Source organism: Doryrhamphus excisus, linkage group LG21 (assembly GCF_037039965.1).
Source record: "Doryrhamphus excisus strain RoL-2023G ecotype Guam linkage group LG21, RoL_Dexc_Guam_v1.1, whole genome shotgun sequence".
NCBI lineage: Eukaryota > Metazoa > Chordata > Actinopteri > Syngnathiformes > Syngnathidae > Doryrhamphus > Doryrhamphus excisus.
Window position 1 is genome coordinate 12,029,882 of NC_136377.1, and position 26,560 is coordinate 12,056,441.

General features: G+C 42.0%; 3 protein-coding genes across 7 annotated transcripts; 1 reads left to right on the plus strand and 2 right to left on the minus strand.

Annotated features, from left to right (window-relative positions):
- Positions 1-208: 208 nt before the first annotated feature.
- Positions 209-8,505, minus strand: ccdc61 (coiled-coil domain containing 61). 4 transcript variants are annotated; one of them, XM_078787795.1, is made up of 14 exons: positions 8,268-8,505; positions 8,061-8,189; positions 6,486-6,643; positions 6,336-6,418; positions 5,836-5,996; positions 5,617-5,769; positions 2,551-2,761; positions 2,404-2,486; positions 2,042-2,217; positions 1,316-1,394; positions 1,044-1,241; positions 945-978; positions 813-876; positions 209-722 (listed from the first exon to the last, which is right to left on the minus strand). In XM_078787795.1, the coding sequence occupies exons 3-14, from the start codon at positions 6,631-6,633 to the stop codon at positions 628-630; spliced, it is 1,485 nt and encodes a 494-aa protein (XP_078643921.1). In that variant the 5' UTR covers positions 6,634-6,643; positions 8,061-8,189; positions 8,268-8,505; the 3' UTR covers positions 209-627. The 4 variants fall into 4 exon arrangements, with proteins under 4 accessions (XP_078643921.1, XP_057943158.1, XP_078643919.1 ...); XM_058087175.2 differs by lacking the exon at positions 8,061-8,189 and having other exon boundaries at positions 2,042-2,214; XM_078787793.1 differs by lacking the exon at positions 8,061-8,189.
- A 3,037-nt stretch (positions 8,506-11,542) lies between these two features.
- kcnk12l (potassium channel, subfamily K, member 12 like) lies at positions 11,543-13,662 on the plus strand. The gene is made up of 2 exons (XM_058087488.2): positions 11,543-11,888; positions 12,532-13,662. The coding sequence occupies exons 1-2, from the start codon at positions 11,543-11,545 to the stop codon at positions 13,539-13,541; spliced, it is 1,356 nt and encodes a 451-aa protein (XP_057943471.2). The 3' UTR covers positions 13,542-13,662.
- Positions 13,663-17,514: 3,852 nt separating this feature from the next.
- On the minus strand, positions 17,515-26,209 carry ppm1nb (protein phosphatase, Mg2+/Mn2+ dependent, 1Nb (putative)). 2 transcript variants are annotated; one of them, XM_058087413.2, is made up of 6 exons: positions 25,411-26,209; positions 23,589-24,160; positions 21,717-21,827; positions 21,431-21,545; positions 19,541-19,595; positions 17,515-19,441 (listed from the first exon to the last, which is right to left on the minus strand). In XM_058087413.2, exons 1-6 carry the CDS (start codon positions 25,823-25,825, stop codon positions 19,387-19,389), a joined length of 1,323 nt encoding a protein of 440 aa, XP_057943396.2. In that variant the 5' UTR covers positions 25,826-26,209; the 3' UTR covers positions 17,515-19,386. The 2 variants fall into 2 exon arrangements, with proteins under 2 accessions (XP_057943396.2, XP_057943398.2); XM_058087415.2 differs by having other exon boundaries at positions 21,710-21,827; positions 25,411-26,207.
- Positions 26,210-26,560: the final 351 nt, after the last annotated feature.

The following is a 26,560-nucleotide window of genomic DNA, read 5'->3' on the forward strand; positions in this document are numbered from 1 at the left end:
CATTCAGTTTTCTACAACATCGGTAATGTCTAGTGTGTTTTGTGGGACGATCAGTGTTTAAAAAAAAAAAACTGGTAAACCCGCTGATTTTTGGGAAACGGCTCTTAGCAACCAAAGATATTTATTTTAAAACATTAAAAGCAACAATGGTGCTGTGAATGCTGAATGGTAGGCGGGCAACCATAAACCAAGATTTTAAATCCACCAGCCAAGCCTTTAGTGTTTTCATTAAAAATATTTAATGCTGTTTAACACTGATAAGTAACGTTTGTACAGTGAGAAGAGCTCCTTTCCATGGTGCTGATGCTGTAAAGAACTCAGTATTACCGATCAATATAAAAAATAAAAACAGCCAAAATCACTTGTTTGGAATATATCCACTTTTGTACCCAAAATTCTTTTAAGTTAATAAAAAACACGTTATATTTGAAGATAGTCATCAAAAAGTAGTCCACAGATTTATCATAGTGATGGCTTTTCTTTCCTGAACGTCTGAGGTCTTCACAAGTGTTGGTGGTCCATGCTGAGTGAAAACAAATACCAGTCGTGTCCAAAGCTGTAAACGCTACACACTTCTTGGTGAGTCCGTGCAGCATGTGTGCTTTGGGCTGCAGAATGCACCATCTGTCAGTGGCCCGTGTCCAAGTCCCTCATGTACTCCTGTAGTGCCTGAAGCCTGGCGTCAATTTCTGACAGCTCAGCACCCGTGTCGATGGAGGTCTCTGAGGGGTGGATCATAACATCTTATAAACATGTACATAGACACACCATACATAGTTCTTACTATATTACATAATGCATATACATGTTACCTTTGTCCTTCATTCTGTACGTTGGAGTGCTGCTTAATGGCTTCTTGGGCATCAGACCTCTGGGCTGTGAACAGTCACCACATGCAACATATTGTAAGTCGGCATTACAAAACATGACAACGTGTCACTCACCACACTCGGTCCATTGAACGTCTGTTTCCTTCCCCTGGAGAGCATAAACGCATTAGGTTAGGAAGAGTAGGAAAAATGACTCAAATACAGGAAGTTCACCTCAACAGATTCTTGGTCATTTCCTCCATATCCACTAACGAGCTCTCGGAGGAGTTCCTGCTCCCTCGTCGCTCCACAGACAAGCTCCTGCCTCGGCTGCCGGAGCGCCACATCTGTGGACAAGCTTCTCTGGAGCGGGAACGCCCTCGCTCGGGGACCAGCGGCGACGCCATCATGTCTCTTCGCACCTTCATCTGTCTGTCGAACGCGAGACACGCACATGAGGTAGCCAAACGCTGTCAGTCACACTTTGGATGGTGGTGGAAACCTACTTTTTGACTTCGGTTTCTCTCAGTCGACGTTGTTTGTCCTGAATGTACGCCGTCGGGTCAAAGCGAGGCGCTCGGGAGCCTGGAGGACAGGATGTGAGGGGAAGTGTACGTCTTTTAGATGCCTTCACATGTTCGGCTGCGATAACATCATAGGGATACAAATACGGATAACTACCTACTACTGATAAATACCTCTAAACCAGGGGTCCAAAAACTCTATTTACCTGGGGGCCACTGCATCAGGTAAAAAAAATAATAATAATAATAATAAATTTTTTTTATATATATATATAAAATAAAAATATAATACAAATATTAATAGATATTAATATATTAAATATTAATATATATATATATATAATATAATAGTCTTCAATGCTTCTGCTATACCCTCCACTTTTCAGTGCTTTGCTTCTTTGGAAAAGCGCTGATAAAACATTAAATTATTATAAATTATGATAAAAAATAAATAAGCAAATAAAAAACAAATTAATTTTTATTTATCATTAAATTATTAAATAAATGTATAATGTTAATTTTTATTTTTCGACACAAAATAAGATGGAAAAATAAATAAGCAATTTTTTTTCAATGTCTTGTCTTTGTAGTCTTTGTAGTCTCGTATAACCGGCTGTGGATACGCTGAAGGCAAAGTCTGATAAATACCGCTAATGTTCATATTATTGACGGTAAATCCTTCTCAAAAGCCAAAGCAGGATTTCATACCAGTTGGAGAAGGTGATGCCCGTCTTGCAATAGCGCGTGGCCCCGAGGAGTCCGCTCTTCTTCCTCTTTCTGTTGACCTTTGGCTTCTGTCAGTTCTCCGTTCCCTGGATCCAGAGCGACCCCTGACTTGGTTGAGTGAGCGATAGATTTCTCCGCATTCGGGAGGGATGCCCCTGCTGGATCACAGAGGACACTTGAGAACTGCAGACACTTTATGCTATGAGGCGTCTGCCAACGAGGAGTCGACCAATCACAGCTTTTACAGTCCGCGATTTTTTTTTTTTCAGGACGAGTGAAACGTGTGCCAAGTAGGAATGGTGCGTGCACGTGGGCAGGTGTTGGTGAAGCATAGATTGACTAACCTTCTCCGTAGAAGTGCCAACTCATTGGTCAGAGTCTTGACGTGAAGTCGGAGACTGCACTCGGAGGCCCTCAGCTCTTCCAGCTTGAAGGACAGGAGACAAAGAGTTGAAAGTGGAAATTCAAGCCATAAATCACAAGTGCTCCACCTGCTCCATGAGGAGTCGCTGCTCCTGGCATCTCTTGCTGGCCGAGCGTTGACTTTTGGCCCTTTCTTTGAGCAACTGCTCCTCCAGGACCCTCACCGTGTCTCGGGCCCTCCAGTCCTGTCGAGTAGCGGGTGTAGAAGTACTTCCGCTGAGCTGCAATCGCTCTAGGACTTTGGAGATGGACTCTTTCTCCTCCTTCATTAGAGCCAGCCTTGGGATGGATGGGGAGAAAATAACATCCAGTAAATGTGTGCGTTCACGTCTGCTCAAATGTCTTTGAATGGGGAACTTCAACAACTGAAATCAATAAGAACTTTTGGAATATTTTGGAGAATTGGAAAATTGTGCTGTATTTTTTTTTTCCAAAAGAGTTGTGCCAATTATTTGGGGTGGGGGGTCCAGACTGTGATCCGGATCACCACCAAAATGTAAGCAATGTTAGCTTGTTCAAAAGTACAGTAAAGTCTCGTTATATCGATATCGGTTATAACGAATTACTGCTTATTACGATACTATTTTCATTTCCCGGCAAATTTCTAGTCTTTTATGATATAATTAGTTCCGTTAGTACGATACCCGGTTATTATGATAATCCGGTTACTACGATGCCCTTTTCATCTCCCGCCAGCCAATTTGGTCTGCTTATATCGATACAAAAGCAGCTTAAATCAATCTTTGCTTAAGGATTTCAATAACTTCTGTTGCAGGCATGTGTTTGGCCAGCTATGTGGGGCGGGTTGAGCATGACCTGTGAACCAGGAAGTGCGGGAATCGGTGTGTGTGCTGCGCTCTAGTGGTGGAATTGTGAAAAATAAAGTTGACTGGAAGCAGCCGTTCGCCGTGTTCTTTTTTGGTATTGAAATCCTTAAGCAAAGATTGATTTAAGCTGCTCAACATTGTTCTATACCAGGGGTGGGCAAACTACAGCCCGGGGGCCACATGCGGCCCACCAAGCGTTTGAATCCGGCCCGCCAGTTACTTTCAGAGTATTTAAACTTTTAACATGATGTCTTATTCAGTAAAAAAAAAATGTAAAATTAAATTTCGTCGTTTGAGGGAAATGAGAACATATAGCTGATAGTATGACACTTTTATAACATAAAATTACGAGTGTAAAATAGTGTGTGTGTGTTAAATATGTTCTGGCCCCCCGCACCATTTTATTAACTCAACCCATGAGTCAAAAAGTTTGCCCACCCCTGTTCTATACGCAGGATCGGATATATGGATAGTCCGGTTATATCGATATTTTTTCTGACTCCCGACAATATCGATATAATGAGACTTTACTGTATGAATATTACAGACGAGTAACTTTTCATCTATCATGACAACAAAGATCTTTTGCAATAGTACAAGACTCAAGAAAGGGCAGTTCTGAGCCACACACACCTATGCATGTACTATGTGTATCCATGCATGCATGTACGTATGTACGTATGTAGATGTATGCATGTATGCTAAGGCTGTGGAAAATAATCAATATTAATCGATGATGCGCATGTGCATTGTGTATTGTATGGGCCGTGAGGCACATACAATACTAGTACAACAGCATGTTCGCACGCAAGCTATATTCTATATTTAATGTTTGGATATTTTATGTTTGGAAACACTACAGATTCGCAAAGAACAACAGAAAGCTCGACAAAATGTCCGTCATTTGCAAAGAATACCGCGTTAAGAAGCTGTACAACGGCAACACGACAAACATGCAGACGCCCTTAAAAAGGGGACACCACAGCACGGACAAGTCTACCCCCGCCTCCACGTCTAGTTCCTCGTCGGACACCAGGGGAAAAACTCCTCACTACTGTATTAGCCTAGCTGCTAGTGCAGTATATGTCATATTAGCAGTATGTTTTGCAGACAGGAATATAAACAAACTGTTGAAAGCGTCACTTTAACTTTGCTGTTGCTGCATACTGTATTTTTTTACAGCAGTAATCATTGTTTGACTCCACCACTGAACCACTGCTATTGTCATTGCATCGCCGATGTGAAAGTGTGAGGAAAGTTGTTTTTGAAAAGTTGTTGCTGTTTTAAGATGGCAAAAATTATTATCAAGAAGTGGTGCATAGTAAAAAAAGACAAACAGCATTTTAGTTGAATTTACTGCCAAATGCCTACGTATAAGGAATAAAGCCAAATACTTTTTGTGGGACCATACTAAATTCCATTTTGCTTATTTGCATCATCGCAAGAAATTGCACCATATCGTATCGGATTGCATTGATTTGAACTAAATGACTATCACATCGTATCACATCATGAAGAGGGTGAATCACATCGTATCGCCAGAAAATTCCATGTATCGTTAAAGTATCGAATCGTCGTCAGTGCTGAGATTCCCACCCCTACTATAGACCCTTCTTCCTCACAGTTTCAACTGTCTTCATTGTTTTGCTGATCAAGAAAAGCTTAACTTTGAGCCACTTGTAAGCATCTAAGACAGGGGTGGGCAAACTTTTTGACTCGCGGGCCGCATTGATATGACAACATTTACGGGGGGGGGGGGGGGGGGGGGGGGGGGGGCAGACTATATATTTTACACGTAACAGTCCACCTGGTATTATTGTATCTGTAAAATTGTCATGCAATCTGCTATTATTATTTATTATTTTATATTTATATTTAAATATTTTAAAAATAATAAAATATTATAATTACAATAAAATTAAAATAATAATTATTATATTATTATTATGTAAAATATGCAAATATAACAATAATATTATATATAATTAACATAATAATTAGCATTAATATAATAATTATAATAATCTAATAATAATCTAATATTATTATTATTATTATTATTATTATTATTATTATGTGCTTGTGTCCCTTTTTTCAGGAGCACTTTGTAAACAACAGACCATGTCAAAAAACGAAATTGATAAAACCATCAAAAGGTTGGCTCAGGCCATGATGCCAGGTTGTATGTTGAGTTTAAATGAAATACTTTGGAAAGATTGGGCGGGCCGTATTCAAACACTTGGCGGGCCGGATGTGGCCCCCGGGCCGTACTTTGCCCACCCCTGATCTAAGACAAATGTGACTTACTCTGCTCGTAAGCGGTGGATTTCCAGCTCTGCGGACTTGTTGACACCTTGAGAGGTGAGGGCACCAAGCTCCGCCTTCAGGGTCCTGATTTCCTTCAGCAAGGCGGCTGGATCGGGCTTGCCAACGTAAGGTAGCGGCAAAGGGTAGTGTATCCTACCCATAGGACAGTACATGAACGCATCAGTCACAATAAGGATACACAAAAAAAGACACACACACCTGTCAAACTCGACGGTGTAGATAAGGATGAGATAGCGTTTGGCGGTGAGAGCTGATGACTGTGGATGGCCTCGAGGGCGACTGACCACGCCGGCTTTTCTGTTTCGTAGCAACTCCAGGTCAGCATAAGTCAAAAGGTCCAGTGTGACAGAATCACTTGTCTGCACAGAAGATATGGATGATGCTCACACACATGTGAAATGCTTCCACATCTACTACGACATGGGAAAAATCCCTCAAGAATGCATGTCCTGTGTTTTGATGTACATGTCATCTCTACATGAACAGAAATGCACCCAAAATTTCCTTCATTCACATCCACACCTCCCTCTGACTTCCCTACCCTGAGAGAGGAAAGAAGATAGCTGGGGAATATTTCTAATTTTTCGCTCCAGTGTGCAGCCGAACAAATGAGTCTCCGCTCCAGCTCACGCAGCCTGGAGCATCTCCCTGTCTGTTCAAATCCTTCTATTCACTTGTGTGCACGCGAGCCACCGTACCTTTCTGACGGCTGATTCCAACATGCTACAGAAAATGGGAAACTGTTTAAAGTTTCCCGTTTTCCGCGTGAGGTCCTCAATATCTGGAAAACAGGAGACATGAGAAGTATTTGTGCACGGTATCGACGAGACATCTTGGATGCCACTTACAAGCCGGATCGAATTCTCCCTTCCACTGATCGGCTGTGGTTGAATCAGAGATTTCCACCAGCAGAACACCTTTGTCTACCCCAACCTTCACTGCAAACTGCACTCCTCGGAAAATGATATCTTCCATCACCGCCGAGTCCGCCTCCATTCCTTTGGGTCTGTGTCAGGGAACGATGGCGCTCAGAATATGAGAATGTACTGATGAAAAAACATGCATAAATAAGTACGCAGCGTGAAAGAGAATAACCCTCATTAAATTAAAGGAACTGAATTCATGCATAAATCCTTGAGATATTATGCATAATGTACAAAAATGCCATATCCTGTAATGTTAACAACAAATATTTAGCATAATCTTGTAAGCAAACAAGCAGCAGAGAAAACATGAATATGCACAATTAATTGTTGTGAAGATGGAGTGTCCAAATGTTTTCTACTGAGGGCTGCATATAGAAAATTTGAAGGGCGTGGGGGCCACTATGACATTCTTCATATTTGGCAGATGCAGGAGACCGGGGTTCAATTCCACCCTCCGCCATCTCTGTGTGGAGTTTGCATGGCCCCCAGTCCAGGGTGTACCCCGCCTCTCACCCAAAGAGAGCTGGGATAGGCTCCAGCATCCCTTGCGACCCTCGTGAGGATAAGCAGTAGAAAATGAATGAATGAATACAGGATGCATATGTAACGAGTTTAAAATGTCTTTTCATTTCACAAAATCATTTAAACCATTATTTTGTCTACTTTGTATGCATAAATATGTAAATAGGATATGTACAGTGTTTTTTAGTCTATTTGTAAATTGTGTTTAGTGAGAGTTTCCGCCTGCGCTTGTTTCTGTAAAGTTTACCACGTGACGATAACCTGTGGGCGGAGGCTAGCTCCGTTAGCACGGGTCGGCTGGCGGCCTGTTCATTCACGTCAGGCATGTATTTAGCGTGTTCTCCTTCCGGTTCCAGGAGAGGCGGGAGCTCGCGGAGGGCCGCTCACCTTATGTGTTTTGTTGCTCTACGCAGGTATGTTACTGTCGCACCAACAACAGCACAATGGACCTAACATCTGGATTGTACAACGTGCCCCTGTGTGAGGACCATAAGAAGTACACAGCTTTTATAACACCTGCCGGCTTATACGAATATAACAGGATGCCACAGGAGCTCTGTGGCATATGTCCCGGCCCGTACTTTGGACAGCCTCCGGCATCAGTCCTTTTGTATTATAATAATAATAATCATCATCATCACCATCATCAATGCCATTCTCCCTCCATCCAGAGGTGCTGCTTTGCCACAACATACCACACGGGGCGCTAATGAGACTGGCAAACCTGCATGGATTTTTCTTTATTTCAAAAAGTTGCCTTTTATCAAAGTATCGGCGGCATACATAAAAATACTCATTTTAGACGGAAAGGTGTTAATTTGGTCGTATTTTATCTATAAAAACACGCAGCTGACACACAGCACTGACGCTTGGCATGACTTTCTCCCACAGGGCGTGAAAGGACAGGCAGTGACTGACAATGTTCATATTTTATGTAGTTACCATTTACATAAATCGAATGGATATTTTGTTTACCTTGTCTGCGTAGCCACATCGTTTATTCCTTTTTGGGATTGCGTTTCCCTTGAGATAAATCAAATTGATGCTTGACCGTCTTCACTATGACAGCTCACCATTGTTAGCTTTAGCTAGCTAGCACCGCCGCTGTTATAAATGTAAATAATGTAAGCTTCGGGTTGCATTGTAAAGTGACATTACAACAAGGAAAAAAACAACACTTACCTTTGCTTACGGCGATGATTCTCGACTGAGCTTGCCGCCAACACGTAACTAATGTTGGGCAAACATCGCGGCGTATTAGTTAGTGTAAGCCATTCAATTAAACCGTTATCCGCGTCATTGTTGCTACACTTTCAATCCAAAACAAAGTGGAAGCCACCTAAGGGCGAACCTGACGCGGATCGACTACCGGGAAACGTTCAATTCTTCTTCTTCGGTTTGATTCAGTACTCCGCTTCTTCTTCTGCTGCTTCGTTTTAAGGAGTAACTGCTTGGTGCTGCCCTCTATCGGCCTTGAGCCGTCAGTTCTAGCTAGATGCTGCCATAATTGGAGCAATGTAAAGAAATGTTGGCTTTTGAATTGCATTTCTGTGATTCTGTTTGTACTGTTTTGTACAATTGCAGTTTGCAATTTTAAAAAATATTGGTTTGGCATATTCTACCCTTTTATTATTTAGTCTACCCTCAGTCAAAACATTACAAAACATCTAAAACAAAATTATATATGGGTATATGTCAACAACATGCAAACTCCACACATTTATATTATTCTGATGTATATATTTTATTGTATTGTATCATATTATTCAACGACTGAGGTCAGTAGTACACAACTTTTTATGATTACGGGTTGTAGTTTCTTGATGAAGGTCAGAGCTTAGCTTTTCTTCTACATGTTGCAGACTAGCATGTGAAGGGCCTGTTTCCATGGAGACGTTGTTCTCCACTCGGAGAAAAAAAAAGGGTCTGAAGTCTGTGGTCCTTGTTGTGTGGTGGTTAGGATGCAGAAAACCTTGTTAGGATTGACCTCACTGTTTCATATATGGTGTGAGATGTCAGTATGGAAAAATTGATTGAAATAAAAACAAAGTCAATACTTGTATGCAGCAGTAACAGCAAGCAAAGTGAAGCCCCCCCCCCAAAAAAAATAGTATTTGTCATCACAAACGCTACAACATCAAAACCCTGCAGATCAAAAACATTAGTCAAAGTCTAGCGTTCAAACCAGCAAACATGTCTTACATGGGGAGATGAAGACGGAAATGCCCCCCCCCCCACCTGCTTCCTGCGGTCACTCAGACAGCTTCCTGATGGAGGAACCCTGCCCTTACCTGCACCTCCAAACAAGATTAAAGGGAGGAACAGACAACAAAAACACTCCCACGCAGTCTGCAGCAACAACAAAAAGGCATCAGAAGCTCCATAAACATCAGTGCACCCCCAATCCAGAGGATACAGTGTATGATATCAGGCCAATCTGCTAAATCAAACTTTTACTTCAGAAATAAAGTCATAAAGTCAAAACAATAGAAGCACTATTGTAATGGTTGTCAAAGATCTTCTATAGAACAGGAGGACTCGGCTGTTTTTAAGAACCTACTGCAAAAATGAATGTCTTTAGGAAACCTATCGCAAAAACACTAGTCAAAGATCCTCATATGACAAGAGCGCTCAGCAAACTGCGACTGAGAGCTCTGCTGTTTTTTTTTTTTTTAGAAAGCACTGCAAAAACACGAGTCAAAGATGTGCTGTTTTAAGAAGGTACGACACAAACACAAGTCTTTTTTTTAAGGACCTAGTGCAAAAATGCCAGTCAAAGATCCTATATATGACAGGAGTGCACTGCTGTTTTTAAGGGCTAACCGCAGAAACACTAGTCAAAAATCTTGGTAGCTTTGTCTATACCAGGGATGGGCAAACTACGGCCCGGGGGCCACATCCGGCCCGCCAAGTGTTTGAATACGGCCCGCCCAATCTTTCCAAAGTATTTCATTTAAACTCAACATACAACCTGGCATCATGGCCTGAGCCAACCTTTTGATGGTTTTATCAATTTCGTTTTTTGACATGGTCTGTTGTTTACAAAGTGCTCCTGAAAAAAGGGACACAAGCACATAATAATAATAATAATTATTATTATTATTAGATTATTATAATTATTATGATTATTATAATTATTATATTAATGCTAATTATTATATTGATTATATATAATATTATTGTTATATTTGCATATTTTACATAATAATAATATAACAATTATTATTTTAATTTTATTGTAATTATTATAATATTTTATTATTTTTAAAATATTTAAATATAAATATAAAATCATAAATAATAATAGCAGATTGCATGACAATTTTACAGATACAATAATACCAGGTGGACTGTTACGTGTAAAATATATAGTCTGCCCCCCCCCCGTAAATTTTGTCATATCAATGCGGCCCGCGAGTCAAAAAGTTTGCCCACCCCTGGTCTATACCTTTTCATGAGATAGAAGCTCAGCATGTTGTGACAGTACTCCCCTCATGACTCTGAGTCTTCTCACCTTGCCATGGACTTTGTCTTTCTTTGACCATCTGGCGCTGACACCTTCAGGAACTTTATCATATGCATCAGAAGGCATCATCACTGACTTTTGTCATTACATTTCCTGATAGTCATCACTGACTCTCGCTTCTCTTCTCTTTAGGACACCGTTTTTAGTTATGGTTCCAGTTGCTGGAAGACCCTTCATCCAGGAAGTCAAGTTAGGCTGAACTACCTCAGCAAGACCCTTATCCTCACAAGGGTCAAGGGGGTGCTGAAGCCTATCCCAGTTGTCTTCGAGCGAGAGGCGGGGTACACCCTGGACTGGTCGCCAGCCAATCACAGGGCACATATAGACAAACAACCATTCACACTCACATTCATACCTATGGACAATTTGGAGTCACCAATTAACCTATCATGTTTTTGGAATGTGGGAGGAAACCAAAGTATCCAGCGAAAACCCACGCATGCACGGTGAGAACATGCAAACTCCACACAGAGATCGAGAATCGAACTTGGGTCTCCTAGCTGCGAGGCCTGCACGCTAACCACTCAACCACTGTGCAGTACAACTGAAACATTTCTAACAGAGTGGAAGCTGTGATTAGCTTGGTGAAGAGGAAGTATGTTTGTATAAAGTACATGTCTAAGGGGGACACGGCCAAGCAGGGTGGGCTTAGAGACGGACGGGGTGGGCAGGGAACAATGATGTCATTGCACGACGGTTGAAGCATCAAGTGAAGAGGCTCCCTCTTGCTCACCATCACTGAGCAGATGCACGGCAGCATCGCTCAGGGAGAGGACTCTGCTGTCAACCTGAGCAGGTTGGACGGATTTGTATTGCTCTTAAAAATCTCTTCCTGGATGTAGTACATGATAATTAGCAAATATACAAAGTGAATGCAAAACCATCAACAGAGAGAGGTATAATGTGTGATATTTGTGTTCCAGTGGTGGTCATGGCTCAAAAGAAGCCATCTGGAGGCTGCTGCTGCCCCAAAGCTCCCATCAATGAAGACAACGCTCGTTTCTTCCTGCTGGCCGGCCTCATTCTTCTCTACTTGCTGTGCGGAGCCGCCATCTTCTCCGCCCTGGAACACCCCTTTGAGCTGCGCGCCCGCCGCTTGTGGAGGCAGCAACTGGACAACTTTACCCGGAGATACGGCGTCCATCCGAGGGCCCTGTACACTCTGCTGAGGCAGTATGAGGAAGCCAATGGAGCAGGGATTAGGGTGGACACACTGAGGCCCCGCTGGGACTTTTCAGGAGCATTCTACTTTGTGGGCACTGTGGTCTCGACTATTGGTAAGTCTTGGAATACGGTCTTCCTCGGAGGCTTTAACCAGACATCTACTTTCACTCAGCTGACTTTGGACAGGAGGCATAATTAGGGCTGTCAAATGATTAAAATTTTAATCAGATTAATCCAAAATAATTAATCATGATTAATCACCATGTTGCACTATGTCTGAAATATGCACATTTATACCATGTTTAAATTATCGATATCCGATATTAGTATAAAAATGTGGTATTAGTCGATATTCTGCACAGTGGAGGAGTGGTTTGCGGCTGGCCACACAGCTAGGAGACCTGGGTTTGATTCCCTGCTCGGGCATCTCTTTATGGAGTTTGCATCTTCTCCCCGTGCGTGGGTTTCCTCCCACATTTGTTCGCTTTTTGTCTCGGTGGCGTCTCTCTCCAGTTGCTGGTGTGTGTGAATGAAAAGAAGAAAAGCTCTGACTGAGAAATTTACAAAGTTCAAATATTGTCTTTTTCAGACTTTTTGGGAGGAAAATATCGTGAAAAAGAGAAAAAGCCAAACACACACACACACACACGTTTATCCTTGAATGCTCACTGAAGTGAGGTCTGGTGAAGTTCATGAATTTTGTGCAGCTGTGAGTGGCCTCGTCTCGCTTGTCACCTTTCATTGTCTTCTCTGTAGGCTTTGGGATGACCACACCGGCAACCATAGCTGGAAAAATCTTCTTAATCTTTTACGGTCTCATCGGCTGTGCGGCGACCATCCTCTTCTTTAACCTCTTCCTGGAGAGGATCATCACCATGCTGGCCTACATCATGCGCTGGTGTCACGAGCGCCGGCTTCGCTGCGGCGGAGTGGGGGTGGTGTCCAGCAGGCGGGAGGAGTCCGGCGAGGAGGACAGCTTAGAAGGATGGAAGCCTTCCGTCTATTACGTGATGCTGATCTTAGGACTTGCCTCAATCGTGATTGCATGCAGTGCTTCGACTCTGTACTGCTCCATGGAGAACTGGAGCTATGTGGACTCCCTGTACTTCTGCTTTGTGGCCTTCAGCACCATCGGCTTTGGGGACCTGGTAAGCAGCCAAAGACAATACTATGAGTCTCAGGACGCCTACCGACTCGGGAACTGCCTCTTCATCCTAATGGGAGTATGTTGCATCTACTCACTCTTTAACGTCATCTCCATTATCATCAAACAAACACTCAACTGGATCCTGGAGAAGCTGGTGTGTCCTGGGGACCACCGGCTCTGCTCCTGCTCTAAGAGCGGACGCTGGTGGCTCTGCTGTCCCTGCCTGCACAACAAAAAGCGCAACCAGAGGCGTCCGCTGGCTCACCTGAGACAAAAACGCTTGAAACGCAACGCGGTCCGGCCGCTCTCGACCCACTGCCCTGCAGGAAGGCAGCGCTATGCGGGCGGCTCGGTGGAGAGTGTGTGCGACAGCGAAACAGACGGCGCCGCAGCAGCGGACGGCGTATATGTAGGCCGTCGACTATCGGGGGAAATGATCTCCGTTAATGAATTCATGGTGTCGAATAAGGTGTCTTTGGCGCTACTGCAAAAGCAACTGAGTGAAACGGCTCATCAGGGACCGAGGCAGAGCTATGGCCACCAGAATGGATTCTCTGGAGGGGTGGGGGCGTTGGCTATCATGAATAATCGGCTACAGGAAACCAGTGTGGACAGGTAGCGGCACATTTACACATCCTAAGTGTGCTCTTAGCATGCATTATTTCACACTCTAACAGCAGAATCACCATGACTGCAATCATTCATGCAGGTTTTTATGACAGATCACCATAATGTCTAGACCGGGGGCCATTTGCAGCCTGCAGTTTTTTGTAGAAATGTAATAAAACAAGCAATAGCAAAAGGCATAACATAACAAGAAAAGGTTGACTTCTTAATACAGTGGAACCTCGGTTTTCATATGCTCTGGTTTTCAACAAAAATGACTGCCGAATGCCGAAAATATGTTTTGGTAGTGCATTTGCTCACGTGTCGAGTGGAATCGAGTGACCAAAGATAGAATCCATGTATTGTATCGTGGTTCTTTTAGAGCTGTGACACTATAGACAGACCCCAGCCAAAGAATCCTTTACTCATCTTTATTGTGTGTGTGTGTGTCTATTATTATTTGTTCATAGAAAAACACATAGAACAATGGACAACTCTACATCTTTCTACTTTCTTCCTGTAATAGACACTGTGCGTGCTGCGCTAATGAGATGTTCAAGTGCACTGCATATTTGTGAGTGTTAGACGAATAGGCTGTCTGACAGTTTTATTGAGTACGGCTACAAAGTGCCAGAAACTTAGTTTGCATCTGTTACAATACGATTGGTTCTGGTTCAGGTTGCGGGGGTATGGTTATGCTAAGACGCACTACAGTGTGTGTACTGATGATTGTACCTGTACCTGTACCAGTGAAGGTCGAGTGAGCAAGTATGTATGTCTAACGGTTAAGCATCACCGTGCTCATCAACAAGATTCTTTAATAAAGGTAAAAATTGTTCATTTATCGATTTCATTCCTCATTCATATGTACAGTAAAGTCTCGTTATATCGATATCGGTTAAAACGAATTACTACTTATTACGATACTATTTTCATTTCCCGGCAAATTTCTAGTCTTTTATGATATAATTAGCTCCGTTAGTACGATACCCGGTTATTATGATAATCCGGTTACTAGGATGCCCTTTTCATCTCCCGCCAGCCAATTTGGTCTGCTTATATCGATACAAAAGCAGCTTAAATCAATCTTTGCTTAAGGATTTCAATACCAAAAAAGAACACGGCGAACGGCTGCTTCCAGTCAACTTTATTTTTCACACTTCCACCACCAGAGTGCAGCACACACAGCGGAAAACACCCGTCCCTCGCGCCTACCCCTCCGGGTGGCAACACCTTCCCTATCGATAGTTCCGGGGTGAATTATGTCCCGGTAACCGGTAATCACTACAGCGTAAGTTTATTTTTATTTACTGTAGTACAAAATGTATTGTAGTACAAAAGCATGCTAGATACGCAATCCATGAACTCAAGGAGAAAATTACATGCCATATCAAAGATCCGCCCACTTTTAATGCAGTTCGGCGCAGGATCGGATATATGGATAGTCCGGTTATATCAGTATTTTTTCCGACTCCCGAGAATATCGATATAACGAGACTTTACTGTATTTTGTCTTGTTTTTCTGTGTACAACCATAAATATTCTCTATAAAATGGGTTTTGGGTTAAGATTTTCAGGTGTTTGAATGGATGATGGCTGCACGGTTTCCTGGGTTCTATCTATTCCCAGCCCCGGGCATCTCTGTGTGGAGTTTGCATGTTCTCCCCGTGCATGCATGGGTTTTCTTCAGGTACTCCGGTTTCCTTCCACATTCCAAAAACATGCTAGGTTAATTGGTGAGTCCATATTGTCCATAGGTATGAATGTGAGTGTGAATGGTTGTTTGTCTATATGTGCACTGTGATTGGCTGGCGACCAGTCCAGGGTGTACCCAGCCTCGCGCCCAAAGACAGCTGGGATAGGCTCCAGCATACCCATGACCCAAATGAGGATAAGCGGTATAGAAAATGTATGAATGGACGAATGGATGAAAAATGTATTTGTTTTTTGTCACTAATCCAAAAAACGAGGTTCCACTGATATATGTACATCTCATTAGCATATCTTCATGGCTTGGTTTTAGCCCGCTTACAACTTTTTAAAAAAATCAGTGGAACATCTCTGCAGGTCAAGACAGCTGCTCACATTTTGGTTTGAGGAGTAAAAACAGGGAAGCAATTGAAAGAATTCAACATCACGGTGAAGATAGGTTTGATATCCTGAAGTGATTAGCTCATACAAAAGCAATCAGATGAAAGCAGCAGTGAAGGAGTACTTGATGCCGGACTGCTGATTTAAGAGCACCATGCACATCCTCGCAGCTTCTCGGCTAATGTGCTGCTTCCTTGGAAGACAACAAGAAGAAAACATGAACATAAAGAAGATACTTTTCATGGAAAAAGCTGCACTGATAAACTACAGTGAGCCTTTTTTTTTTAAAACCGTAAGATAAACATGTTAATGGATTTGTAAATGACCCATCAATTCATGTCACAGTAATCATGCAAGAAATCTTGAGATGCTAGCTTCAATCAAACATGCGCCCCAAGAACACGTCCTCTAATCTTGAAGTGCTGCTGCTCACGTCAGAGGAAGATTTACAACCTGGAGGAGCTTTTTCCTCTATGCAAAACCACCCACTTTTGAATCACTTACATCTCTGAGCTTTTCTTTTCATATCAAAACATGCTAGTAGTCTTTTCAAACATTCTTTATTTCCTTTGCAAATCATCCAATATATATATATATAGACTTTACACAAAGTTGTTCACTGAGATAATACAACAATAATGCTAATAAAATGACCCAACCTGATAATTGTCCTTCCTGATCAAGATAATAAGTCTTATATCATTGTCCAACATGCAGGAACAAAAATATATTTCACATGCATTTAGTTCATATATGCACACATGTTTCATATAGAAGAGAGAACTTAATCATTACATGTTATTTTTAAATTGTGCTAAAATTACTTTTCAATCTTACAAATCCATTCCATATTGTGCAGTGTATTCATGATAATGATAATATTACTACTATTTTGACTCTGGAAAATAATTTTAGAAAGTAAGAAATCTATATCTATATGAATATCAAAGTGTCCCGCAGCATCCTTTGACTTTTCAGTATGCAGCACCTATTAACATACTATTAGTACTACTACTATTTATCCTCTATGCCACTTGTCCTCATTAAGGCCACGGGTAAACTGGAGACTACAGTCGTCCCTCGCCACATCGCGGTTTGAATTTCACTCTATCACCATTTTTCTAAAATATATCAGACAATAAATGATGGCTTAATACGGCCTTTTATTTAAAAAAAAAACAGTAAAGTCTCGTTATATCGATATTCTCGGGAGTCGGAAAAAATACCGATATAACCGGACTATCCATATATCCGATCCTGCGCCGAACTGCATTAAAAGTGGGCAATAATGCACTCGAACAATGCAGCTTAAATCAATCTTTGCTTAAGGATTTCAACAGAAGAACCAACTGCGTTCGTGGTTTCTCTCGTGTGTATATATTCTATACAGGCATGTGTTTGGCCAGCTATGTGGGGCGGGTTGAGCATGACCTGTGAACCAGGAAGTGCAGGAATCGGTGTGTGTGCTGCGCTCTGGTGGTGGAAGTGTGAAAAATAAAGTTGGAAGCAGCCGTTCGCCATGTTCTTTTTTGGTATTGAAATCCTTAAGCAAAGATTGATTTAAGCTGCTTTTGTATCGATATAAGCAGACCAAATTGGCTGGCGGGAGATGAAAAGGGCATCGTAGTAACCGGATTATCATAATAACCGGGTATCGTACTAACGGAACTAATTATATCATAAAAGACTAGAAATTTGCCGGGAAATGAAAATAGTATCGTAATAAGTAGTAATTCGTTATAACCGATATCGATATAACGAGACTTTACTGTAGTAAGCACATTTAAGCAAATGAAACATTGTGAAGCATTCAGAAGATGCATTCAAATTACGATATGCAGTATTCTATATTGGTCACTAGATGTCAGTAAGTAACACGCAAGCGCCAGACTTGATCGCTGGGACAACAGGCTTTTATTGCAAGTTGGAATGAGCTCACAACAGGCACAATAATAATAACATAATACTGAATATAACAACAATGGCTATTATTGTGGCCATAATCCAGCTAAAAGCAACTCACAACATCACTTCCCGAACACATTTATAGCAACACAATTTGACTTATGTCTTAAGTTTTCTCTTATTATATTGGGTAATATGAGTGTAACAATAACTATATGGATGTTAGTTCATGTCTAGTGGGCTCTAATAAAGTAAAAAAAATAAATGAAGGTTGGACACAGGTTTTCTATGCTCTAATTACAAAAATATTCCATTTATAAAGGAGGACTCATACTGTGGAAATTCACTTATCACTGTTGAGTCTGGAACCAATTAACTGTGATAAACGAGACATTACTATGCTGTGGAATGAAACTGAAAGGAAAAAAAAAAGACTAAATTTTTCCCACAAAATAATCCAATTAATCCATTGCACAGCCAAAAACATTAACAAAAAATATTCTTAAATTATTCTAGTTTTACATGCAGAAATGCAAATAATAATTAATGAGCAACAGAGGGAACTTATTGCTACAGAATTCTACTACATCCTGGTGTTTCTCACTTTCTTTAGCAAACTGCTGGCACCCGCCGTACCAAATAAATAAAGAATGCAAGGACAGTGAGTCAGCAATGCGTACGATGCTTTGTTTGGCCACTCGATTCCAGGGAATGATACAGTAACAGGCACAGAAACGAGTGTACAGAAAAGTTTTGTCAACATCCAAATGGTACAAAAGTACATACAAGTTCTATGTAGTTGACCACTAGGTGTCAGTAATGACACAAAACATGGATGAGATATGGCATGACCTTCACAGTGCATCTAGTCAGCCATGCTACTGTATGTTGGACATGCTAAGAGTGAAAAGAACTTCTCCTCCTACTCAGTGTGGAAGTGGTACATTTTTGGTTTCTTATCCCCCCCCCCACTCCATTTGAAACCCTTTCTTAGGTTCAGAATAAATATTTTGGAGGCTAACTCGTAAGCTCACTAGCATGCTATCGTTTTTGTCCCTGCAGTGATCCCATTACCTGTGCATTAACAATGTACTGTGTTATTTCATGTCTATATGGCTCTAATGATGATGAAAAACATGTTTTCTATGCTGTAACCATTTATTAACTGAAATACTACTGTGCGGAAATCCACTTACCGTGGTTGGGTCCGGAACCAATTAACCGTGATAAACGAGGGACGACTGTATATATTTTGCACTTTCCTTGTTGTTCTACTGCTCTTTCATACAAACCACAACATGTTTCACAAACATGTAAGTCTAAACATTACCACACATTCAGCCAAGTAAAGCATATTAAACATATTTAGTTAAGTTAAATTGACAAAAAAAAGGAAAATATAATCTGTGAAATTATTTATTTTCATATTTTTAGATTTGTTAATTTCCTTAGCAATTTCCTATTGAAACAAACGGACGCCAGCTTTGGCCAACATCAATGAATCAGTACTTTTTCATCAAACATAACAATCAAATGTGCCTGCAGTGCTACAAATATTCCCGCTCTTCTAACTATATTGAAAATGTATTCTTTCACAGTTGTTGATATTCAGTTTTGTATCTTCTGTTCACTGAATATGAGGCAGAAGTTTGTTGCTGGGTCAGTGTCGCTGAGTTAAGTCTTACAAAATGTCCTTCTGGTACAAATATATAGACTGTATCAGGCTTTACCACGCCTACTTTTTGCATTGTAGTCGTTAGGACAAGGTGCTGCTTTGTTAGAATGATGTAAACAGACGCTGTTCACTATCTCCCTTTTTGACCATTTCAAACCACGAATAAAACACTTCATATGGACATTAATTACAATGCCTTCATAGACGTTACCCAGGCTGCCTTCTCAGGAGCCTTCCACTTCCTGGTTGGATGGAAAAATAAGAAAACATGCAGTACATTTGTATATTAACAGATACTGTATAACGTTTGACTATACATGACTGTTTTGTGTTGTACTTACATTTGGCTTGTGCATGTCTCTTTGTTGGTAGTAAGCAGAGATAATGCAGTTCCTTCTGTAACACACACACATACATTTATACATACATTCATTCATTCATTCATTTTCTACCGCTTTTCCTCACGAGGGTCGCGGGGTACACCCCGGACTGGTCGCTAGCCAATCACAGGGCACATATAGACAAACAACCATTCACACTCACATTCATACCTATGGACAATTTGGAGTCGCCAATTAACCTAGCATGTTTTTGGAATGTGGGAGGAAACCGGAGTACCCGGAGAAAACCCACGCATGCACAGGTAGAACATGCAAACTCCACACAGAGATGGCCGAGGGTGGAATTGAACCCTGGTCTCCTAGCTGTGAGGTCTGCACGCTAACCACTAGACCACCGTGCCGCCCTATACATACATTATCATGCAAAATTGACTTTTTAATGATCCTCACACGTCATCAGTAGCCCGTGGCTACATAGTGTCTGCATGCTCCCAGGCGGTACTCACCCCCAAATTTTGCCCAGTACAGCGGGTCGGGACCGGGGCTTTATAGCCGCTGACCGACGGATGATCACATCACGAGCATCAAAAACTCACCAGACCCTACCAAGTGCTCGCACCCCAAATGCCGCACCAATCTAAAGCTTTTTTGTGCTTTGCAGGGTGCAAAACTTATATCACTGTTACATAGACAGAAAATCCCACATGCGGTAGACACGCTTGTTCTGGTATCGATGTTCACTGATATCAACGAACCCCTAGTTTTTTTTTTTTTACTTAGTTAATCCTATTTTTAGAATGTCCTGATGAAATGGGCTAATAACAAACCGCCATTTGCTGACAACATCACTTCCCAAACACATTTATAGCAACACAATTTGACTTATGTCTTAAATTTTCTCTTATTATATTGGGTAATATGAGTGTAACAATAACTATATGGATGTTAGTTCATGTCTAGTGGGCTCTAATAAAGTAAAAAAAAAAAAAATGAAGGTTGGACACAGGTTTTCTATGCTCTAATTACAAAAATATTCCATTTATAAAGGAGGACTCATACTGTGGAAATTCACTTATCACTATTGAGTCTGGAACCAATTAACTGTGATAAACGAGACATTACTATGCTGTGGAATGAAAATGGCATGAATGAATGCATGTTGGACACCCCTGTAATGTAACATATACATATATGCCTGACAAAAATCTATCATCTTTTATCTTGTTTTTTTTTTTTTAGAGAAAATGTGCTAAAATTCTTTTTTTTTTTTTTTTAGAACTTCCTTCCTCATGCTTATGATACTGTCTTATGATACTATCTTCCCTAGCTAGATGAGACCCGAAAAAAGGCTTCACTCTGCATCTTAAAATAAAGCTTGAGCTCCTCCAAGCCTTCACAGTCGGGTCTGAGACCAATCAACCATGATAAAGGAGGGATTACTGCAGGGGTGGGCAAACTACGGCCACATCAGGCCCGTCCGTTCTTTCCAAAGTATTTCATTGAAACTTAACATACAACCTGGCATCATGGCTTGAGACAACCTTTTGATGATTTAGGTCGTTTTTTTTTTGGTTATTTGATGTGGTCTGCTGTTTACAAAGTGGTCGTGAAAAAAGGGACACAAGTACATACAGTAGGTTGCATGACACTTTTACAGATACAATAATTCCAGGTGAACTGTTAGAATTATATGTGTAAAATATATAGTCTGGCCCCCTGTCAATGTTGTTAAATCAATGCGGCCTGTTAATCAAAACGTTTGCCCACCCCTGGATTACTGGAAACCTTGCTCTTCAATCAGAAATATAACCTCACAGGGTCTTGATTCTATTCTATGAAATGTGGTCAAGGTACCTACACACACACACACACACGCACACTATGACTTACTTGCTCTGTATGCCGCCCCCTGGTGGTAATCCAGGGATAACAGTGGACGCCAAGACTGTGAGGACAGACAGTAAATCGGGCTCCTCCCCTCCGCCACACAGCTCATCATAAATCTCTGGTTAATAGTTAAAAAAAAACAAAATGAAAATAGATTTGTCATGTACTAAACCATAAATGCTATCAAATATCTATTTTAATATTTTTAGGCTATAATTACTGCTTATTTGTCATTGATTTGTTAATTTGCTGCCATATTTGATATGGTGTATAATGATATACCTGCTACTTTGGACTCCAGCAGGTCCTCCAGCTCAGCCTCCTGATGTAATGCCTCTGTGGACAGCTGGGGGGCGCCAGGGAAGCACAGCAGGATGATGCTGATGTTGTCCAAGCTGCCCTGTGATGGAGAGCGGTATGATCATTGATACGTGCCAAGAAGCCGTCCCAACACAACCCACCAAGTCAAGCATCCTGGTTGAGTAGCGCCGCAAATTCATCTTGTTTTGCACACAGTCGCAGCTGAGCAGAGAAATGTTCACGCAGCCAAGAAGAAGCGGTGACATTTTGAGGTTACTGTGCATTTCCACACTGAATCGCTGTTACATAACAATGACATGATGGACATGACAGTCTACCAGAAGGCACCTCAACACTTAGTTTGTGCACACGTGCAGCAGATGGTTATCCGGATATAGTCTTTGCCTACCAATCTTATTACAATCACAATCACTTATACTGCAATACGTTCACTGCATTTCAGTGCTCCATTGGAACGTCCTTAACGATAGCCAATATCGTCCAGCATTGGATTACTAATACCGAAATCAACTGATACTGATATAGTCAGCAGCTCACCTAATGAACATAGTCTCCTCCACAAATATTTATTATATCACAATATTATTTTGGTTTTCTGCTGCAGTCGTACTCGTTTCTCATTAGTAGTCAGTGCTACCGTTTAGGTGGAGCTGCACTACACGCAAAAGGTAAAATGTAACACTTTCCAGTCGTTGCAAATGACATATTTACGATGTGAAGGTGAAACTTGGGAATAATTCCACATACTGAGCTTGTCGTTCAGTGGAGCACATCATCATTCACACGCTGTTATCATCATCGGCAGAAAAAAAAGTGATACCAATGTGATCCAATAGCTTATTTTTATGCTGTATGTTGTAAGTTAGGCATTTCCCTAAAAGTGTTCAATTAAAGGGGACCTATGATGCTTTTTCCACTTTTCCGACCTATAAATTTAGTTAGAATGTTGTATTCTCGTGTTAAACGATGCCAAAGTATCAAATAATGAGGTTTGCCCTGAAAGAAGTTTGGGATGGCTCAAAACAGTCGTGGTAAAACTGCCCCTTTGTGATGTCACAGAGGGACGGACTTCCTTATATGGTTCATAGTTAGGAAGCACTTTGGGTGTGTGACCAATCACAGCGGACTGGGCATGCCCGGAGGCGGGTGGAATAAATTAAAACAGACCGTTTTGGCAGGAAGCACAAATGAAAGAAAATACAGCTGGAATAGGTGCAGATTCTAGAAGATCTAAAAAGTTTTCTGTGCAATTATTGTGTGTAGCTGCTCTATAGGAGACCACAACTCAATGTATTGAGCCAAAAAGGGACACACTTGGTCCCATACTGACACAAGGTTGAGTTTGACAACTTGACACAGGCTATACTAATCCATGCCAGCATGTTTGATCACTCCCTTTTCAAACCTATTAGTGTTTCACTTTTCTTGGCATCTTTATTTACACGCTTTGCCTAGATGTCACTGGGAGCAGTTAAATAGCACTTGGAATCGTCTAATGTCAGCCAATAGCACTCATCAGAAATAAATTGAAAAATGTACGGTTAATCCATGTGATCTCAATCATGGATGATCGGACTTGGAATCGGCAGCATCAAATCGTGATCAAAAGTTGTTGCACATTACAATACTCTTTTGTTGCTATTGTCATTTTTTTTCCTTCAAACTTTGGTATTATATTAAATTAACATAATATCATAATATACTGTAGTTGCGTTTTAATATTTTTCCAATGCCAGGAGAACTTAGTTCATGGTTCTACTATTCTGGCTCTTCTAAAACCTTCAAGGAAGCAAAATGGTTCCTCAAATTACTGAGGGATAAAAAATAGCTTTGTTCTGACCTTGTAGAGACAGAGGTCAATGACCTGCGAGCAGACATCCCTCAGGTCAGTGCACACGTGCAGACGGTTGTGGATGAAAGCACACAGGTCCTCATTGCTCATAGTGTCCCACACGCCATCGCAGGCCAGCACTATGAATTCATCAGCTGGTGACCGCTCCATGACGTACACTTCGGGCTCAGGTGAGACCATCTGTTGACTGGGCGACCGGTTCTCCGCCCCCTTGTAGCTGAAGTCGCCCAGCGCACGAGAGACGGCCAAAGACCCATTGATACGTTGGAGGGACACAGAACCTCCGGCGCTCTCAATGCGCTCTTTCTCCAGAGGGCTGTAAGGTTTGTGGTCCTCGGTGGAGAAGCACACTTGTCCTGAGCGACACAACATGGCCCTTGAGTCCCCACAGTTGGCGAAGTAGATGTAATATGGCGAGATGAGGGTGGCCACAACAGTGGTGCCACCTCTCTCCCAGCCTTCTCGACGGGCCACAGAGAGGAGGTGCTTGTCTGCTTGCAGGAAGCCCTCTGCTAGCGCCCCTTGCACCTTGTCAGGGTTATCCACGGGCCCCAGTCCACCTGTGTTGAAAAACATTGTTTGTGGTAGTCAGTATTCGCAGAATACTCCAAAAATACTTTTTTTTTAAAATTTTCATAAATAAAACACAAACAGATCTTGTAAATAAAACCCTGTTACTGGAGTGATAATTTAAATGTCTGTCTGTATCCCAGCTGTCTTCGGGCGAGAGGCGGGGTACACCCTGGACTGGTCGCCAGCCAGGGCACAGATCACAGGGCACATATAGACAAACAACCATTCACACTCACATTCATACCTATGGACAATTTGGAGTCGCCAATTAACCTAGCATGTTTTTGGAATGTGGGAGGAAACCGGAGTACCCGGAGAAAAGCCACGCATGCACGGGGAGAACATGCAAACTCCGAACAGAGAAGTTCGATGGTGGAATCGAACGCGGGTCTCCTACATGTGTGGCCTGTGCGCTAACCACTCGGTCGCCGCCAAAAATATGTCTCAGTTATTGTATGGCTAAACAGTGCACCCAACAAACTAGTCTCTTTGCTTGTGTATCATTCTGCGTAATCGAGTGCCCAAACATTCTGTGAAGAATGGAAAGTGTATCTTTTTCAGTTAGGACACTATAGACAGATTTGTGTCAGGGAATCATTTGATCATCATTATTATGTGTGGTTTATTTGTTCACAGAACACACAAAAACTTGGTATAAACTTCACTCCGTCACACCTTAAAACAGCTTTTAGCTTGACGGCTAGCGGTCTTGACAGCTGCAAAATAGGTCACTTTAATTGAGTTTGCATTATTTCTTATGGGAAAAATTAATGTGGCAATTAATTTGGAATGGATTAATGACAAAAACCGAGGCTCCTCTGTACTACAAACTAGTTCAGACTGACTCAATGGGACACCTGCTGCTGCAAGTAGTGCAAGAATAATCAATTACACACAAACAACTACAGAACATTCCCAACAATCAATTAATCATATATACCGCTGTGGCGACTCCTTAATCAGGAAAAAGGCGAAAGAAACAAGCAAACAAACCACGCCTATTCAATAGTTACATATTTCAGTAATGCATTTTATGAGGAATCATAAATTATTAGCTTATAGTATGCTAAATGGTTGCCCATAATACAAAAACTCACAGGAACATTGCAAATGACAACCACAGTGAAAAAATGAATACAATTGACATTACTAGTGTTCTGAATGTAATGTTGTTTTGGATATGCATGCATACTTAATGCTAGGTAGGCGTGTATGTATACGCTTGTATCAATATCACCTGTGGCCAGGATGTGACCCAGAAGATGCTGAGAGCAGTGTTGAGCCACCGTGTTTCCCGCATGACCGTCGAACACGGCAAAGAAGCTCCAGTCGGCCAGCTCCCCCCCCAGCTGAGGTACACAGTTGTGGTAGTCCTCCATGTTGGCCCTCCATCCTTGCATGCTTCCCAGGGCATAGGTAAGACCCCAGCGGGCACAGCCCTCCTCAGTTAGCTTGTCCAATACTGGCCGATCCAGGTAAGGACTGGGGATCACCTCCTCCTTCTCTCCCTCTCCTGGCTGCTCCCCCTCAGCCGCTCCTCCTCGGCTCCCCTTGAAGAAGGAGCTGACCCTTTTCTCCGTCTCTTTCACCAGCTGGCGCACAAACGCAGGCATCTCCACACTTCCTTTCCTGGACGTCCTCATGCTTGTCATCCACTGTTGTTGTTGTGTTTCCAGCTGCTAGCGAGGCCTGCTGCTTCTGCTGGGCATGTGTGTTTCTTGCCCTCTTCAGAGCATGGCTGCCTCATGTGATGGATGTTCTCTGTGCTGGCTGCTACCTCTCCTACCTCTCCCCGCTCATCTCCTTCCTCTCTGGAGACGTCACTGAGAGACGCTCTGTCCTCCACTCATCCTCACTCTGCTCTGCGCCTCTGTTGCAAATTCACCTTTTCCTCTGCTTTTTTTCATCGCTTTTCACCAGCCAGCCTGCCTCTTGTTATGGTCCCTCTTTCTGCTCTGGGATTGGTCGGCTATTTATGTGCATCAATCCCTGCCTGCCTTGCGCCGCCACTGTCACATCGAGCTCAGCCTCTCTCACAGTCTTTCTGTGCGCAACCGTGGACCCTCCCAGATCTCTGGTAATCTCAGCCTTTGATCAGGCTGGATTATAGGATCCCAGCACGGTGGATTACGGGACTAGCGGCCATTTAGCTCACAGTGTGTTTGAATGATGGCAAAGACAAAGACAGTGGTCGTCATAGGAAGTAAACAAGGCTAATCTTCATTATGCACTTATCCTATTACATTTCACGTTTATGCAAAGGCGTGTGATGGATGAGTGTAGTATTGATATACAGTAAATAAATCATGCAATAAATAAAGACAAGCCGGTTTGTTGGGAACAACAGTGTTAACCACTGATACAATGGCTATATAATTACATAAGAC

Excerpts from the sequence above, each read along its gene's own strand:
- kcnk12l (XM_058087488.2), top strand. The coding sequence starts at position 11,543 with ATGGCTCAAAAGAAGCCATCTGGAGGCTGCTGCTGCCCCAAAGCTCCC. Across the intron at positions 11,889-12,531 it reads CACTGTGGTCTCGACTATTG|GCTTTGGGATGACCACACCG; the intron begins GTAAGTCTTGGA and ends TCTTCTCTGTAG.
- ppm1nb (XM_058087413.2), bottom strand. The coding sequence starts at position 25,825 with ATGACAAGCATGAGGACGTCCAGGAAAGGAAGTGTGGAGATGCCTGCG. Across the intron at positions 19,596-21,430 it reads GGGGGCGGCATACAGAGCAA|AAGGAACTGCATTATCTCTG; the intron begins GTAAGTCATAGT and ends TGTGTGTTACAG. Across the intron at positions 19,442-19,540 it reads GAGACATGCACAAGCCAAAT|GAAGTGGAAGGCTCCTGAGA; the intron begins GTAAGTACAACA and ends CCATCCAACCAG.
- ccdc61 (XM_078787793.1), bottom strand. The coding sequence starts at position 6,633 with ATGGAGGCGGACTCGGCGGTGATGGAAGATATCATTTTCCGAGGAGTG. Across the intron at positions 5,770-5,835 it reads TACACCGTCGAGTTTGACAG|GATACACTACCCTTTGCCGC; the intron begins GTGTGTGTGTCT and ends TCCTATGGGTAG. Across the intron at positions 1,242-1,315 it reads AGAGAAACCGAAGTCAAAAA|ACAGATGAAGGTGCGAAGAG; the intron begins GTAGGTTTCCAC and ends CGCGTTCGACAG.